Source organism: Paralichthys olivaceus, chromosome 13 (genome assembly GCF_024713975.1).
Source record: "Paralichthys olivaceus isolate ysfri-2021 chromosome 13, ASM2471397v2, whole genome shotgun sequence".
NCBI lineage: Eukaryota > Metazoa > Chordata > Actinopteri > Pleuronectiformes > Paralichthyidae > Paralichthys > Paralichthys olivaceus.
In genome coordinates, this window is record NC_091105.1 from 19,793,763 (window position 1) to 19,810,161 (window position 16,399).

The 16,399-nt window shown below is 38.5% G+C and overlaps 1 protein-coding gene across 4 annotated transcripts in view; it reads right to left on the minus strand.

Moving 5' to 3' along the window:
* ulk4 (unc-51 like kinase 4) overlaps nucleotides 1-16,399 on the minus strand; it is a 78,012-nt gene that overhangs the window by 33,022 nt on the left and 28,591 nt on the right. For all 4 annotated transcript variants that reach the window (XM_069538009.1, XM_020091452.2, XM_020091451.2 and 1 more), the window contains 10 exons: nucleotides 15,549-15,710; nucleotides 14,782-14,967; nucleotides 13,255-13,382; nucleotides 6,270-6,403; nucleotides 6,019-6,140; nucleotides 5,576-5,632; nucleotides 5,174-5,225; nucleotides 4,347-4,441; nucleotides 903-954; nucleotides 359-563 (listed from right to left, as the gene is read on the minus strand). In XM_069538009.1, the coding sequence (XP_069394110.1) occupies nucleotides 359-563; nucleotides 903-954; nucleotides 4,347-4,441; nucleotides 5,174-5,225; nucleotides 5,576-5,632; nucleotides 6,019-6,140; nucleotides 6,270-6,403; nucleotides 13,255-13,382; nucleotides 14,782-14,967; nucleotides 15,549-15,710 (1,193 nt within the window). The remainder of the gene's footprint in view (nucleotides 1-358; nucleotides 564-902; nucleotides 955-4,346; nucleotides 4,442-5,173; nucleotides 5,226-5,575; nucleotides 5,633-6,018; nucleotides 6,141-6,269; nucleotides 6,404-13,254; nucleotides 13,383-14,781; nucleotides 14,968-15,548; nucleotides 15,711-16,399) is intronic.

The following is a 16,399-nucleotide window of genomic DNA, read 5'->3' on the forward strand; positions in this document are numbered from 1 at the left end:
AATCAATTTAATTAAACTGGATGAACTCAGACAAATTCCAGACACATCTCAAGGATAATCAAAGCAGCAATGCACTTGACCACACACAGAGCCGGAGTAAACGCTTGAACAGTTTTGCAAATGAGTTTTTGATGTTTCAGTTTTTGATTTTTCATAAAATTGCAAAAGCAAAATATCTAAAAACATGTATTCACTTTGTAATTATTGAGCATTGAGTGTTATTTCATGGGCAAAAATGACTTTCCAATACATATCATAATCTGCAAAAAATTAAGGGCTCTGAAAACCTCCTGAAGCCACTGTATACCAAGCTGTCACAGTGAATAGCCCACAGTAACACAGAAAGATTCAGACCAACCTTGGAAGCAGAGAGTCAGTGATGAGAGCTAGTATTTGACTGGAAGAGTTCTCTTCATTCATTTTCTCTGCTTCCTTTCCTCCTTCCTCTCCTCTCTCTTTTTTTTCTTTGGTCGTCTCATCATTATTACGACTATCACCATCCTGAACCAACAGGGCGAGACTGAGTTCGGACAGCTCCCTCAAAACAAACACGGACCACTCCACTGCAACATAAACAGAAGAAAAAGAGAATTCATATTTTACACTAAATCAGTGACACTCAACAGCTGAATAACATCGAGCCAATATCTATCTATCAATCAATCAATCTAGCAAGAATAAAGGTAGTACGACATGGAATTAAGGTGAATGTCATTATGTAATTTTTGCTATTGTGATCTATCATTATTAACGTCTCTTCTACTTGTTCCCCTCTGCTATTTGCTCTGCTCGTCCAAAGTGGTACTCTGACATTTAATTTCTTCATATACAGTCTATGCATTTACTTCTATTTCCACATCTCTTCTGTCTCAACTGTCTCTCTCTCTTTCCACCACTCTTACCATTTCTGCTGAAAGCCAGTGTTATCAGAGGAGGCAGGATGGCATCCACAACCTTTAGAGAAATAATTAGAGCAAAAACATGAACACATTAGACTGTATTGGTCCTTGACCACAATATTCTGGGAGAGGCTGATGAGCTACATTTGCATAAAAAGTTTGTGAACCCTTTTAAAAAATGGTCAGATCCTCATCTAGGTTACAATCATGAACAAATATACTATTCTAACTAAGAGCACACAAATCATCTAACTGTGCCTTACAAAGCAGGAGCTTACAATCTAGAATGTTGATTTGCATAAAGATGGAAGAGGTTACAGAGTAATCTCAAAATGTTTAGATATTCATCAGTCCACAGTTAGAATGCAGATGATTTAGCTCAGCGGCTAGCCTCCCAAGAAGGGGGTGTCAGAATAAGTTGACTCCAAAAGCAAAGCGTGGAAGTTTGCCAAAGTGCACCTTGACACTCCGCAACACTACTGGCAAAATGTTTTTATTCTTGGATGAAACTAATTATAAACTCTTCAGACCAACATGAAATCATCATCCCGACAGTGAAATAAAGTTGCAGCTTTGTTGCCTCTGGGCCTAGACAGCTCGCCATCATGGAGGGGAAAATGAATTTTCAAGGTATCTTAGAGGATAATGTCAGAGGGGCTGTTCGCCAGCGGACGCTCAGTAGAATTTAGGGGGTGCAGCAGGAACATGAGCCTAAACATGCCAGTAAATTTTCTTACAAACTAAGACAATCGACCTGCAGAAGTGGATTAGAATTTGTATGGAATGACCTCTAGAGAGCGCCTCAACAACACATATACAAAGAATGAGGATTACCTGAAGCAGTTCCATAAGGAAGGAAGTTATTGTTACCAGAGCAGCTTTGAGCAGTTATTTAATAGAAGTTCAATTACTTTTCCCACCAGCACGTTTAATGGCTGTGTTCAGTAAAAACACAAAATATCACAATTGCTTGTATGTAATTAGTTTCAGCACCTTGTCTTTGACTTGTGACTTGGACAGAGACCGGATCACATTTCATGAACTAATAATGCAGAAAACCAAAGGGTTCCCTCTGTAGAATCAGGCTGAATGAATTGTGATCTTATATTATATATTATTTTACATCTACAATCTAACTGTTGAATATGAACATTATAATTATTAACTATAGTTTAATTTGATCCCATGTTCTTTTAGTTCAGGGTAAGAAGAAGTAAATCAATAAAAGCAATCTCAGCCCTCTGAAATCCTACTTGATATACAGCAAATCTAAAAACAGATATATTTAGATGAGACTGAATAGAAGACACTGTTCTATATTAATTCAGTGGCCATCAACCACATAGACCACTGTCACAGAAGATCAAATTACTATGGAAATACACTGTTGAGTGCTTTCTTTGATCTCCACACACACACACACACACACACACACACACACACACACACACACACACACACACACACACACACACACACACACACACACACACACACACACACACACACACACACACACGATGTACTTCCGCAACTGTCAAAGCCTTTATTTAGGCATGAATCTGTATTGCATGAATTTGCATGATTACCAATATTACCATAGAAACAACACTAATGCTGAGTGAGTGTGTGTGAGGTCATTACATTGAAAGCCAGAGAAAGAAAAGTACAAAGGATGTGGTCCACCACTTAATAGTCTGTGCATTAATATCACAACCATCAAAAGCCCAGACGGGGTGTGTTAGTCTTCTGTTGTCGTCTCCCCAGTTTTCAGATTTTGCTCTCTAGCAAAGTAATCTATCTGCTTATATACAGTGGGGCAAAAAATACTTTCCACCATATTTGCAACCACGGATGAATTTCATACAATTTGCTTTGCAGACACTACAAAAATAGTAAAATGCTTTTTCATCTGTATTCTCACAGGACAAGGAAAGATGCAATATTGTTATGCTCTTGTTATTTTACATTTTTTTGCAAATCAGAGGCAACAGGTGGTCTTCTGAAATCTGTTACCGGTAAACAAACCTCATGTGTACGCTGTTGATAGGCAGTGCATAAAACTACATGGTCGTTAATATACAGTACCTGCTGTGCTGGAGCTACTGTATATCATTAATTTAACAAGAAATGGGCTATTGTTAGCAAACAGCTTCTGTAGACAGAAGTTTATAATGATGCTCAAAATATCTCTTGGCCTTTCTAGAAAACGGAGCTGTTGTCAGAATGAGTTGAAAAGAGGATGGGGGTATATTGTGTTTGCCAAAGAAACAACTTCTGGTATCAAAATAAGTAAGTTATTTAATTAAACGAATCGGTTTGGTAATATATATGAAATCTTAGTCAGGAATGAATATGGTTTTTTTCTCTCATCCTCTGCTGTGACTTACTAAATATGTAAACATAACCCAAAAAGTAATGAACCAACCGTAGTGGCTGACTGCACATTTAGTGCAATAAAAATCATTCTATGACTGAAACCAACCTGAAATATTATTTGTCTTAAAGCAGTTCAATCACACAGTAGTTGTTTCACTGGGGAAAAACAAACTCAATTCAGACACATTCAGACACATTAACTATGTCTCCCTGTCCAGCGGGCAATAACAGTTAATCTAGGCTGGCTGATGGTAATTAAAGTGTCTTCCTGTGTTATTGACTCTCAGTAGCAGCAGACTACTCTTTGCTCCTTCCCTCTATCCCTCATTTCTTTTCTTTTCCCTCCCTCAATCCTGTCTCAATCCTGTCTGCTTCCTGCTTCTCTCCAATTCCATTTGTCAATAGTCATTAAATGCAATCTTATCGTCCCATCACATGCGCACACACAGACACACAGATAGAGATCTGATGAGACTCTGTTGGTTCAATAGTTGATTAGTGTCTTGCCTAATAGCCCACGAGTTGACCCTGTGTCCTCTGACCACTTTTAGACAGGTTTAGTGGACTGGAACACACAGTGAATATCAAACTAGAGGTTACCATATGAAACGGACGAAAACTGGAAACACTCCAACATTAACCTGACAATTTTTACAGCATCACCTGATTTCTGAGAGTAACTTTTACATTTTTTACAAGGTTGATGAGACATTTTCAGAGGAGATTTCCAGATGTTGAATATCACAACACACCTCTGTCAAGGAGGTTTTGTTTTCGTCTGCATTGTTTGTTTAAAAACTAATTTAAGGATGAAATATGGGTCAAGCAAGAAGAGCCCATTAAATTTAGTGTGGAACCAGATCACAGGGTGGTTTGCAGTTTGGAGCAGATCTAGTGGATATAAATATGGTCTCATAAGGAGCCTGTTGGTGGAGGTGTGCCCTTCTAGTATTACTTTATAAAACTAGCAGCAAAGAAAACAGTTAGTCAGACAAACAGTATCCAGTTCCACTAAGACATTTCTAGAGTCAGAAAGTTGGCGGCATCTTCACTTGCTTGCGTACTTACAGCACGATGATGTGAAGTGATGAGAGCGTGGTGCTGACTCAGGACTGTCACGATGGACAGACATGTCTTGATCAACTCATCAAATATTACTGCACCTAGAAGAGATCAAGTCAGTTATCATTCAGCGCCTCTGAATCAACTCTAACAAAAGTGGAGGATGAAACACAGGGTGGCCAGAAACTGAATTCCCTTTGCCAACACCTGAGTGTTTTTATTTGGGAACTGGCAGCTTAAGTGTGGTTGATAATATGAGCTCCTTCTGCTCCGCTATATAAAGTTGCTGACCTTATACTCTAAAGTTGCTTTGTGCACAACACATTGAACATTAAATTTCACATCTGTCTCTTCAAGGATGTATCTGTTTCTCGCCGTCCACATAATAATAGTTTTTCCTCAAGAACTGAAGGGGAAAGCTGTTCAAGGTTTAATGTCTAGGATTTAGTAGCACCATGTGTTGAGGTCACTTCCAAGTATAGAGAACCAATAGTGGCCTTACAGGGGAATTGTGTTTTTTGTGGTTTTATTTATACATACCATTAATTTACACACTCTCATTGGCTGAGGTTGAAAAATACCAGAATTCCCTCTTATACTTGGATTGAAAGCGTGGTCAAAAAAAACCTGTGTCTTTATCTATTACTTGCTTTTGTTTGTTGCTGAATGAAGTAATTGTGGGGACTGTGTGAGGTTTGTTTTCATAAAAACTAAAACTTGGGGTAGCAAAATTATAATGTTATTGAATAATGGGGATACACTTGCACAATTGCTCAGGTAACTATAAGCACTCAATACATGTTATTGTTAAAGCAATTGAAAAAGTAACTCACCCACAGCACTAGCCAGGTTTGTTTCATTGGACTCTATAGAGGTGACATAGTTCTGAGAGAAAGAGAGTGTAGAAATGTTACATCAATGAAAAACCTATAGTAGTTTTACTGTGCTGTAACTAATGGACACTTTATTTTTTAGCCAAGTACTTATCAATAGCTGTGTCTTTCAGCTACTATTTTCTACCGTTATCCCTGTAAAATGTTAAAGTACTGCATTGGAAACTAGGAAATATCTTTATGTTGCTGTAATTGTCTCAATAGCTTACACTTCACCCCATGTTTTAATATGTCCATAAGCTTATATTCAAAATGCCTCAATGCCTCACAGTGTTATTAGTCTGTAAAACAGCCAGTCTGGTGTGGAGACAGATAACAAGGCGTTGTAATAAGTACACTTACAAGAAGCAATCCAAATTGAGCCAGAAACTCGTCAGTCACAATTTGAGATCGAAAGACCTGTGAAAAGAGTTAGTCACAGTCAACACAGAAGGGTTTGATTGGACAACCATGTAAATTAGTGAAAAAACACAGAGAAAATCTCTGCTGCAGACGACATTATATTCTGGAAGGTATCTTGTGCACAACTCAGATTGTGTACGGACAATACTAAATCCTAATGTATCTGTCTGGTGCTAACCTAAACAAAATCAAATCATGAAATATGTGTTAGAAGACACAAATACCATCAAGGGGTAAAGATGCACGGTCAATGAAATGATTGCAAAATTGGCAAGGCTGTGTTAAATGCCAGTGTTAAGTAGTAATCATTTATAAGAACATTTTTTAGGATAACCAGGCCAACAGGACTTTTAAAGCATGTGGACTGTTTCAGTCACAGTTACCTGTGACGAAAGAAGTTCCAGCACAACATGCATTGTAGGCAAGGTGTGTTTAAGCTGTCTGCTCTGAGCTGCAGATGGGTGAATCCTGCCATTCACATCTCTCAATGCACATAAGATGTCGTCTAGAGAGAGGACAGGAGACAAGATACGAAGGCATGAAAGTTGAGTGCTGATGGGTTAATGTGCAGCAAGAACAATATTTGATGATTTTGTTTACAATCGTTTACTGTACAGTACTGTTCTGTCTGTACCCAGTATCCGTGGTGAAACGCTGGTCAGATATCCAATCAGTAAGTCCAGACACTGAGCAAGGTATCCTGATTGGCCGGGGTTCACTTTGAGAGGTGTGGCTTTGCGCAGGTCTCTTTCCAAGTAAATGATGAATCTACAGAGAAATACACACACACGCATATGTCATAAAATAGAAAAAAAAGAAATTTGCCTCTGTCTCTAGTATTAGCAACACATCACTCCTTTAAGGATGCCAGATTTTCTTTCACTATTACAACTGGTATTAATGTCTGAATTCTATTGTTTCATTCATTTTGAGATATTCACCAATATTAACCTAATTACAATAATGAAAATAATATACACATGTCAAAAACATCATTTTGCTCTATGAATTGTAAAATCTTGACAACCTGAATAAAAAAGTTGGAACTGAGCTGCTGGACATGACACAGACAGTTTACTTTGAGTATTTAACACTAATCAGTGACATTCTATTTACACATTCACAACAGAGCACAAGGTTAGCAGTGCTAATTCATGCATGATACACAAACACATGCACCTATGTGTGTATAGATCGTCTTGAGAAGTTGCTCTGTCTGACAGGTTCCTAAACTGCCTCTAAACATACTTTGAAATGAGGAAGTTCAATGTCAGCATTGGAGATCATGTGACAAACATGAGACAGTTGCATGGGATCTTTTTTTATTCTCACTGTACATGCTGCCACTGGGTGACATCATCAGACCACAAAAGGTTTTTTCCATAGTTACGCAGATGATACACAACTGTACATTGCTGCTGAGCCAAATTATAATAATGCTCTGCCCTCCGTCTTTCAGCAATAAATACTTGGATGTGCAATCATTTTCCAAAGCTTCATGAGAATAAAACTTAAATCCTTTAAAATGGACCAAAATCTGAAAAATAATCTGGCAACTCCTTGGATTAAATCAGAAGTGACAAGTCTAGGTGTTATCTTGGACTCTGATCACAGTTTCAAGGCCCACATTAACAAGGTCACCAAAATCTAATGTGTCCACCATATCAAAGGTTCGGCCATTTATAAATCAGACCGATGTTGAAAAGCTGATTTCCAGTTCGAGCTGCACTGCACTGGTTGCTTGTTACACACAGGATTGATTTAAAGGTTCACCTCCTTACATACAAGGCTCTGAATGGGTTAAAGTTACTTAGAGAGAGCTGACTCTCTATTTAACTCTGTCTCCTCTAATGTCTTCTACTACTATCTGTTGTCTTAAATGAATTACATTTTAACTTGTTTTTATTCTTAAAAACATACTTATCAACATTTTAATGTTTATCTATATTGTAAGCAAAGCTTTGAGCTGTATTTCTTGTATGGAACGTGCTCTACAAATAAAGTTTATTATCATCAGTGCACGACAGTTTTCTTGATTTCTGGAAAAGCTTGGTTGAATTTCCTGTGTCACATTCTCTAAAACCAGGAAAAACGCTCCGACACTAAGTCCACTGTGTGAAAAAGTGCCCGCCCCAAATTCTTAATGCCCCTTTAATTTGAGAAGTCTTGATCTGGGCCTGGTGCACACAGGCAATGCAAATGGTTTGGGGATTGTGTCAGTATTTCTTTTCCTAATTTTGTTTGTTAGATTATCATCCAGTTACCGGTATATGATATCCAACAAAGCTTTGATATTATGTTAGGGTTCCAGTGGATTTAATTTATCTTTTACTGTTATGAGTTATTGCAAACAAAAATAAAAAGAACTATAAAGCAATGAAAGGAAAAGGACAAAAAAGACAAACCATTGCCTTTGGTATTACATTCAACGTAACCTGTGAACAGACCTGCACATGAATAGGTACTTCTTATCTTTAAACACTGTTTAATCACACACAAGCAGGAGTAAATGACTTCATCATAGTTTGTATCATAGAACAATCTACTACCTAAATTGCATGTAGTAGGTTCTAAATACAATGACAGCAGGAAATGAAATGACTGATACTAAATAAATTCATGATGAGGTAGAAAAGAGGACAGAAGAGACAAGGCAGAGGAAGAATCAGATATTTGTAATGTTCCATTTACCTTCCAGGAATGTCTGTCTGAGAACTATCTGTCTCTCTACCCAGCTCTATGCCTGTATCCTGTCTGTCTTTCTATTTGTCTCCATGCTACAGTCCTGCCTGTGTGTTTCTCTGTTAGTCGTGCAGCCATTTTTCCAGATTGCTAAAAAACGAGAGATAAACTTGCCACCTCTCTGTCAGTCACTATGGGAGTCTCACAAAGTACTCACGCACAACTGACCTTCAAGTGGCCCCTCTCTCTCTCTCTCTCTCTCTCTCTCTGTTTGTGTGTGTGTTTAAAGCCATCTCACTCCACTCCCAATGGCAGTCTTGACACTTCCTCAGAAGGGCCTGCACAAGTTTATCTCATACAGACAAAAACACATACACAAACCCATACACAAACATTTTCACACCACTGAGGAGCTAATTAAACACAACGTGCCTGGGTTAAAGCAGGACTGAGGGAAAGACGTGTGTCTGTGTGTGTGGTTGAGTCAGGCAGAGAGCTCGGTGGGAGAGAGACAGGCAGGTCAAATTTGACAGCTCTAACACTGTGAACAGAGAGAGAGAGAGAGAGAGAGAGAGAGAGAGAAAGTGTGTGTGTGTGTGTGTGTATTTGTGTGAGACGGAAAGACAGGCAGGCAGAGAAGATGCATTGAAGAGGAAGTGAAAATTATAAACACCTTAATTCTATCATAGGGTCATGTTTGGTTTGGTCAGGTTATATTTGAATTTAAATGAAGCTAAATATAAGGAGGCAAAACACATTTTAAGTTCCAGTGTATGATGGTGAGGCATAAAGCTGTCTCTCAGGGGGATGGGTCTGATCAAACAGAGATTCATGTCCATTTATGGGTACTACTTCTAGAGGATACACTATGATTTGTATATGGAAAAAAAAAGTAAATGATCCAAGACGTGTCTACAGATAACAGTCAAACTGCAAAGTTCATTTTTCTGTATCCGTATTCTCTATTTGGAACAAAATGTTTTTCCAAATATATTGTATTTTAGAATATGATACAACTTATTGTCTTTTCAAAGCTATCCTTGACCACACAACAATTTCAAGGGGCTTTATTTCCTTTGGGTCACATACTTAATCAGATTTGAAGTAAGAATTTGCCATTCTCAACCTGCCTGTTTGTGATGTTCTGTTTGCTTGGCCTGTGTTAATGCTCCAGAGCTTCTTCAGAGTTATTCATTGTCATTTTGAAGTCCATCTCAAACTGTTCTACAATACACTGTCACTTTTTGCTGGAGGTTGTGTCCAGAGTGAAGTTGAAAACTTTGTCTTCATCCTACCGGATTTGTCTACAATGATGATTGTCAATGTGTTTCATAAAGTGAGACAGAATTTGCTTAATGCTGGACTGCTGATATTTTTCCATACTTTGCATGTCAGCTATTTCAAACATCTGTTAAGCAATTGACACCCAAGTTCACACCTTTTCAAGATAAAAACTCTGTAATTCAGCTCAATTCAAGTATTTAAGCATTGAAGAGACAAAACAAATGCACTTTTACTTTAAAGGCTAACTGCAAGGGAGGAAGTGATTCCATAAATATTATTTAATGACGGAGATCAGTTCCCATGACACCTGTGAATGTCTGTGTCAGTCCGATATGGTGGGGAAAAAAAATTATCAGAATGATCTGGTGGAGACTTTGACCCAGCTGCCGACCACTGCTGCAGTTTATCAAAGAACACAGACGACATGCTCAACTCGGTTCACAGGCTGACTGACAGCACACTGCCCCTCTGAATGCTACAGAGCATTGGTCGTCTATTTATTAGATTTGTGTTAATATTGAGATATTTGTCCAAATCACACCAAACTCTGAACATACAGATAGACAGACAGACAACAATTCTGGAATTAGTAGTACACACAACTTGCGTACACCCTTCAGGCATTGTAAATTGTGTGCAACTGTTTAAAACAAGTAAAATATTTAATGCCTTCTTGGCAAAATATCAAACTTCACTGATGGTAAGCTCTTCATCAGCTGCCAAGGAGCAGTTTTCTGTTCATTTGTGTCAAAGATAATAAAATAGTGTCTTCAGACAGGTTTACTGTTTATTTTGTGGTGATAAAAACAATTATCAAGTAAATCATTGGTTGCGTCTCCAAACCCCACACCAACTAACATTACCCCTATTCTTTTGAAAATTGAATCTGGCAGTTCACATGTGCACAATGTGTGACAACCATAGTGGAGACAGAAGAAAAGAGTCTGAGACACAGAGAGAGAGAGAGAGAGGGTAAGCAAGAGGCATTTCAATAAACGAGAAAACAAACAGAGAAAAGAAGTGGAGAGAGAGGCGATGAGAAGAGACACTGTTACCATATGTCAGTAATCTAGGGCATCTTTTTCAAACTGAAATACCAACTGGTCATAAATTACCAGGGGAACTGGGTGTGTGTATATATATCATGCATATGCATCTGATCATATGAGCGATGCACATTCACAGCTGCATTGCAAGTTAGAGTGGGGTGAAACACAGGACAACCAGCTCTAACGAACCATCTGAAGTTCCAGTAAAGTTACATCATGCAGCAGCACAATCTGAATGTCCAGGGTACATACATTTATATCAGAATTCCCACAGCTGCTGTGCTAGTTAACACAAAGGTTACGCAGAGTACAAGTGCCTTGCCAACAACCCCAAAGGAAGTCTCACGTTATTTAAAGCAGTCTGCTTTAACCGTGTTGAATGTGATTTGTGCATCTGTATGGAAAAATGTGTTGGTTTGAAAATCTGATACATCTTTAACTTTCTTGGATAACATGTCCAGACTAAATTGATTGAATATGAAAATTATTCTATTTCTTTCAGTTTCCCTAAAATTTTCTTTAGAGTAAATACATCTGAAATATGGGGGTCGTACTCATTCTGGACAGAAGGAAGCAGAGCTTTTGTAAAACAATGAAGTGAGACAGGTCAAATCTGAGTGAGTAAAATCCACAGGGCAACGTTCTATCATCTATAACTCTCAAACAAACAACAAGAGTACAAGATTGAGTCAGTTACTGAGGTTGTAGACTACTGAGGAATTCTATTTAAAAGTGAGATGTGAGTGGCGTGAAAGTGCTACTGAAACCTTCGGTCTCTTCAGTCCACGCAGACTTCACTGACATTAGTCGGCTCTTTAGTCAGAGTGGCTGAGCAAACTGTCTTTACAAGGCTGAACTGACTAGTTAATAGTCAAGTAGGCTGCATTGTTTTTATTTATTGATTAGTTGATTTTAATTTCCCACCATAACGGGCTCATTGAATCTGCCTGCTGTAAAACCAGAAAGCTCACAATCACACCCAAAGCTTTGATCAGTCATTACAGATATAACTGCATATTTTGTGATTGAAGAGCTGTCTGTGGAGATTAAACTCCACAAAGTGTGCCAGGGAAAAAAATAATACTGTTGCGAAACTTGGAGTATGCCATCTCCTCTCCCCAGCAATCCCTTCATCATGGCTTACCACCTGCTGGTTCGCTTGGCTGGAATCACATAATGTGCAATAAACACCAGTTTAACCATGTAGATTCCTTGTTGTGGTAGTTAGTACTAATGCCAATCTCTGTAAAATGAACAATATCACAAAAACAAACACATGGAGCACAATTCTGGGTTTGGCCTACCATGCTGTATTCTGAAGGGGGAATTTTATTCTAACAACAGCTTAGCTGGGAGAGAAAAGACAAGCTGAAAGCTACAGCTAAATAATTAAAGGGGAAACCCACCTTGGTATGGAATTCCCAAAAGTTGTCTGTTTGGTCTCTGACTATGTGTGAACATGTGCAAGTAGAAACTCATTAGCCAGTTGTCTGACAGACAGACTTGGAGTTATGAGTAAGCTTCTTCGGACCAAATCTCAGACAGACGCAGGATCCACTGAGCTTCATGTGGTAAGATAACAGTTGAACATCCCCCTAAAGTAGTGTCCAAATGTTATTACTGCAACTACAGTTAAAAAAGTGTTTAAGTCGTTAATCAAAAAAACTTAATTATATTTCAAAATTGCAGCATCCTTCATACTACACAGGGAGGACGTCCGGATGAACCCATGTGAGAAAATAGCAGGAGACTATCATGAGGATTCACTGTGAGCAGATGGGTGGGTGATTTCTAACATGTGACAGATGCAAAACTGAAAACAAGCCCAAAAGAATACAAATATCTCAGCATAAAAAAAGGAGGCATCCACATAAAAGAGCCTTACAGATTAAAGACGCTGACAAAGATGTCAACTAAGAAAGAAAAAAAAAACAGAAAGCTTCTCTGGATAAAACTTAACGTTTAACACGTGAAAATGCATTAATAAAGAGTTCCAGCTGATCAAACTCTTATGTTACGTTCACACCAAACGCATTTCAGCCACAGGATCATTTGTGTTCAATTACATGCGAGTAATGCGATTCAACACAGATGATTCACAACCAGTGAGAAAGGACTAGTGGCTGAAGTGACTATAGTTGTGTATAGGTCCAGAAGAGCATACAGGTAGATTTCAGCCCATCCTCCAGGAGCTGTGTCTGGAGGACTGCTCTACCCGAGGCTGATCAGTGGCCAGTTTGATCGCCCTTTAGGAGTCAGGTGAGTTTCATTGTCAGTGCATTGGCTTTTGCAACGTGAATTGTTTCGCGCAAATTCAAATATTTACACTCGAATGTACACAAATTGCGTCACACCCAACAGTCTTGGCATTGACTTGAATGTAATCTCAACGCATCGCGTTCTGTGTGAATTACAGCCATTTATAAAAACATGAGACATGAGATTTAATCAGTTCTCATACTCATATATTTGGTCCTAGTCAAATGTGAACTACTTTCTAGCCGTTGTTCAATTATATTATAAAACAGATATATATATAATAATCGAATAAAAAAATGTGTATCCGTATTATAGACCTTCAGTTGTCTGTGAGGAAGCATTTACCTGTGATTACAGCAGTAAAGCAGTGTGTGCAAGTTGTCTTGTATCAGTGGCAGCAGTAGCAGTATTGCTTTGGCTCTTGTTACGATGGATGGACTCTCTAGACAGCGGAGCACCTTCATCACCAAATCCTACAAGACACAAACACAAATAAAGTGAGTCAGTGTTTGTTGATGGCAACATCCCAACTAAGAAATTTGATTCAGAGTATGAAAAGAAAAAAATATGTTTACTGAACACAATGCTATACTCTGGGTTTTTCTTATCACAAGACTTTCCTGCATTGTATTCAATTAATCTATGTGGAGAAACAGGAAATTACTCAATTTAAAATGTACCTTACAGTGAAGAAAAACATATTCAGAAATTGTGATAAGCTACTGGGCTAAAATCTTAATTAGCTGAGACTCTATATTACAAAAACATGCACACATGCACACACACTTGCATGCAGACACCCATTCACTCAGAAGCTGTGACTAGTTGGAAAAACATTTTTGACTGGCCAACATTCATTACCATTACCATTATCATTATCACCAACACCATACACTCCAGACTGTGTGCGTGTGTCTGTGCATGTGTGTTTATGGAGTGACACACCAAGTTAATTAATTTCAAAGCCCAGTAGTGTGTGCCTGGCTGATAAGTCCCTCCCCACTACCCACAATGCTTTGCTGAAGTAGAAGGCTGCAGTGCTTTCATTCAGCCAATTAGCCCAGATACTGACACACTCCACAAATTAGTGTATGTGCATGTGTGGATGGACACGCACACACACACACACATAGACAGACAGAGTTCTTTGTAAACAAACTCTTGGACTGTCTGTCTTTGTGCCAGGGGAGAGGGGGGTGGGGCGGGGGGTGGGGTGAATGCATATCAGTGTATAATTAGAGTAGAGTTAAAGTACTAAGTTTGTATTCTGGTGTTAAATTGGAAATGCTCAATGCAAATAAATTCAGTTCAGAGTCAATTACCAATGCTAGACTCCAAGTTAAAACCTTCAAATCAATTTTAGCCCCCTGCCTTACCAAGATTAGCACTTCACATACACACTACATGGCTATCTCATGAAAAATTAAATAAGTAATTCCTGACAAATTAGTTTGCACACAGTTCAGCATTAGTTCATGAACTGTATGGAAGAGAGAAAGAGGGAAGGCAAAGAGACAGAGAGGGGCAGAGAGAAACCCTGCAGTAAAGGTTTACAGAGTTTGAAGCCAGTTCTGTTTGTTCCCGACGCTGTGGCGTTAACTCTTGTTTTCATCCCTCAGTGCTCCTGTAAAAATGTCCTCATTAGTGATAATGCCCACGTAAATGTAAAAAAATCCAACCCTGATCAGTACTGATGTTATTTCAAAAGCTATAGAATGTCTCTATAGCAGCACCAATATATACTATTACATATAACATGAAAAAAATAAGGATTATTGCATCTGGGTTTCTTTTGTCAGATGATATGTAATGTGAGTGTATTTGCATTAATTGGGCATTTTTACGACATACTCTTAGATTTAGCATACATACCTCGTTCTGGGTGACGCGGTGTGTTTGCATGCGTGAGGTGACTAAGGCAGCCGCCATAGCAGTGAGCAGGTGCTGCTGGACCCTGGCCCCTGCTCCAGCCACACCCTCCAAGATGGCCGCAGGGCCGCATGTGTCAATCACAGCTGAGAAGACTGCTGGGACCACCCGGGTTAGTCTGGAAAGAGACTGGAAACACAGTCAGACAGATAAGCACACAGGTAGCGTATGTCATTCATGGATTCTGTTATCCCATCCTCTTGTAATGTCATGTTGAACTTGAAATTGCCAATATACTATTTTGAAAAAAAAGGAGAAGGTTCCAAACATGCAGCAAGAAAAACCTATTGCACTGTTAACAAAACCAATAATAATTATTATTATTATTTCCAGTCTGACAAAGGAGGATTAAAAAGATCAAATTCTGCATCAGTTCAGATATTTAGGTTTGCAAACCCAAAATATCCAAAGGCATAACTGTGAGGTATAAAACATTTCCACATGGTTTTTGAGGTGTGCTCTAGAAATGAAATGATTAAGATGGACACACAGACAGATGTACTGATCACTATATTATACAAAGTGATCAGTATTTATGGCATATAATGATATCATCAATTTCAAACAATCAAGTAGCTTTGGATGCTTTTACCTTAAGTTTATTTGTGGGTCTAATGTGTGTTTCTAGGACTTACAGAGATGATGTCTGCATACACATCTGTATGTAGTAATGCATGCTTAATGGTGTGTTTTTGTACGTGCGAACATACAGAGATGGCGGTGAGTCTGACAGCCTCCACAGTGGAGTGAGTGAACAGGTACCACAGGGCCGAGCCCATCTCTGTGGTGGACAGGTGGTGGGAGGATCCAGTAACAGTGGTGGAGATGTTCTCAATGGCTTTTGCAGCAATGTGATGAACCACGGAATCATCCTGTGAGACAGACACACAAACACTTAGTAATCATCTATATTCACTATGGTAAAGTGACCATAAGTAATTTTGACAAGTTTACTGAAATTATGAATTGACGTCAGCATTAACAAACACAACCAATAGAATGAGACACATCTGCTACAACAGTAATTCCTTTAAAGTGGTAGACCATAATGAGTCCTACAGATGCTATAGTAATGGTTTATTCTATTAAGTAAAAAAAAAAAAATTAAGATATTTTTTTGTTCTGCAAGTTTAGCCATCTTGTGTCTGATTGGTTATTACTAATGATGTCTTGTATTTTATCAGATGCAATAAATAACAATAACAAAATAACTGCAGTATGTATCAGTAACTTGTATAATGGGTGTATATAAAACCATATATACAGGCATTATATACATGATCATAAAGAAAAAACTACTAGCTAGTTGTCCTGGTCCACCTTGCAATAGGAAGTGAGTGTACATGTACTTGCAGCAGCACCAGCACCAGCAAAGAGATACTGTTGACAGAAAGTACTACAGTATGTGCTAAACGCCTCTAGGGTGCAGGAACTGGCCCAGTGTAAATACTTCATATTAAAACAGCCAAGTGGTGGGTGTCTTCTATTTATAAGAATACATGTAAAGATAAGCTTTCATACTGCTGTGTAAATGTGCCTATCCATCTTAATAACAGAGCAC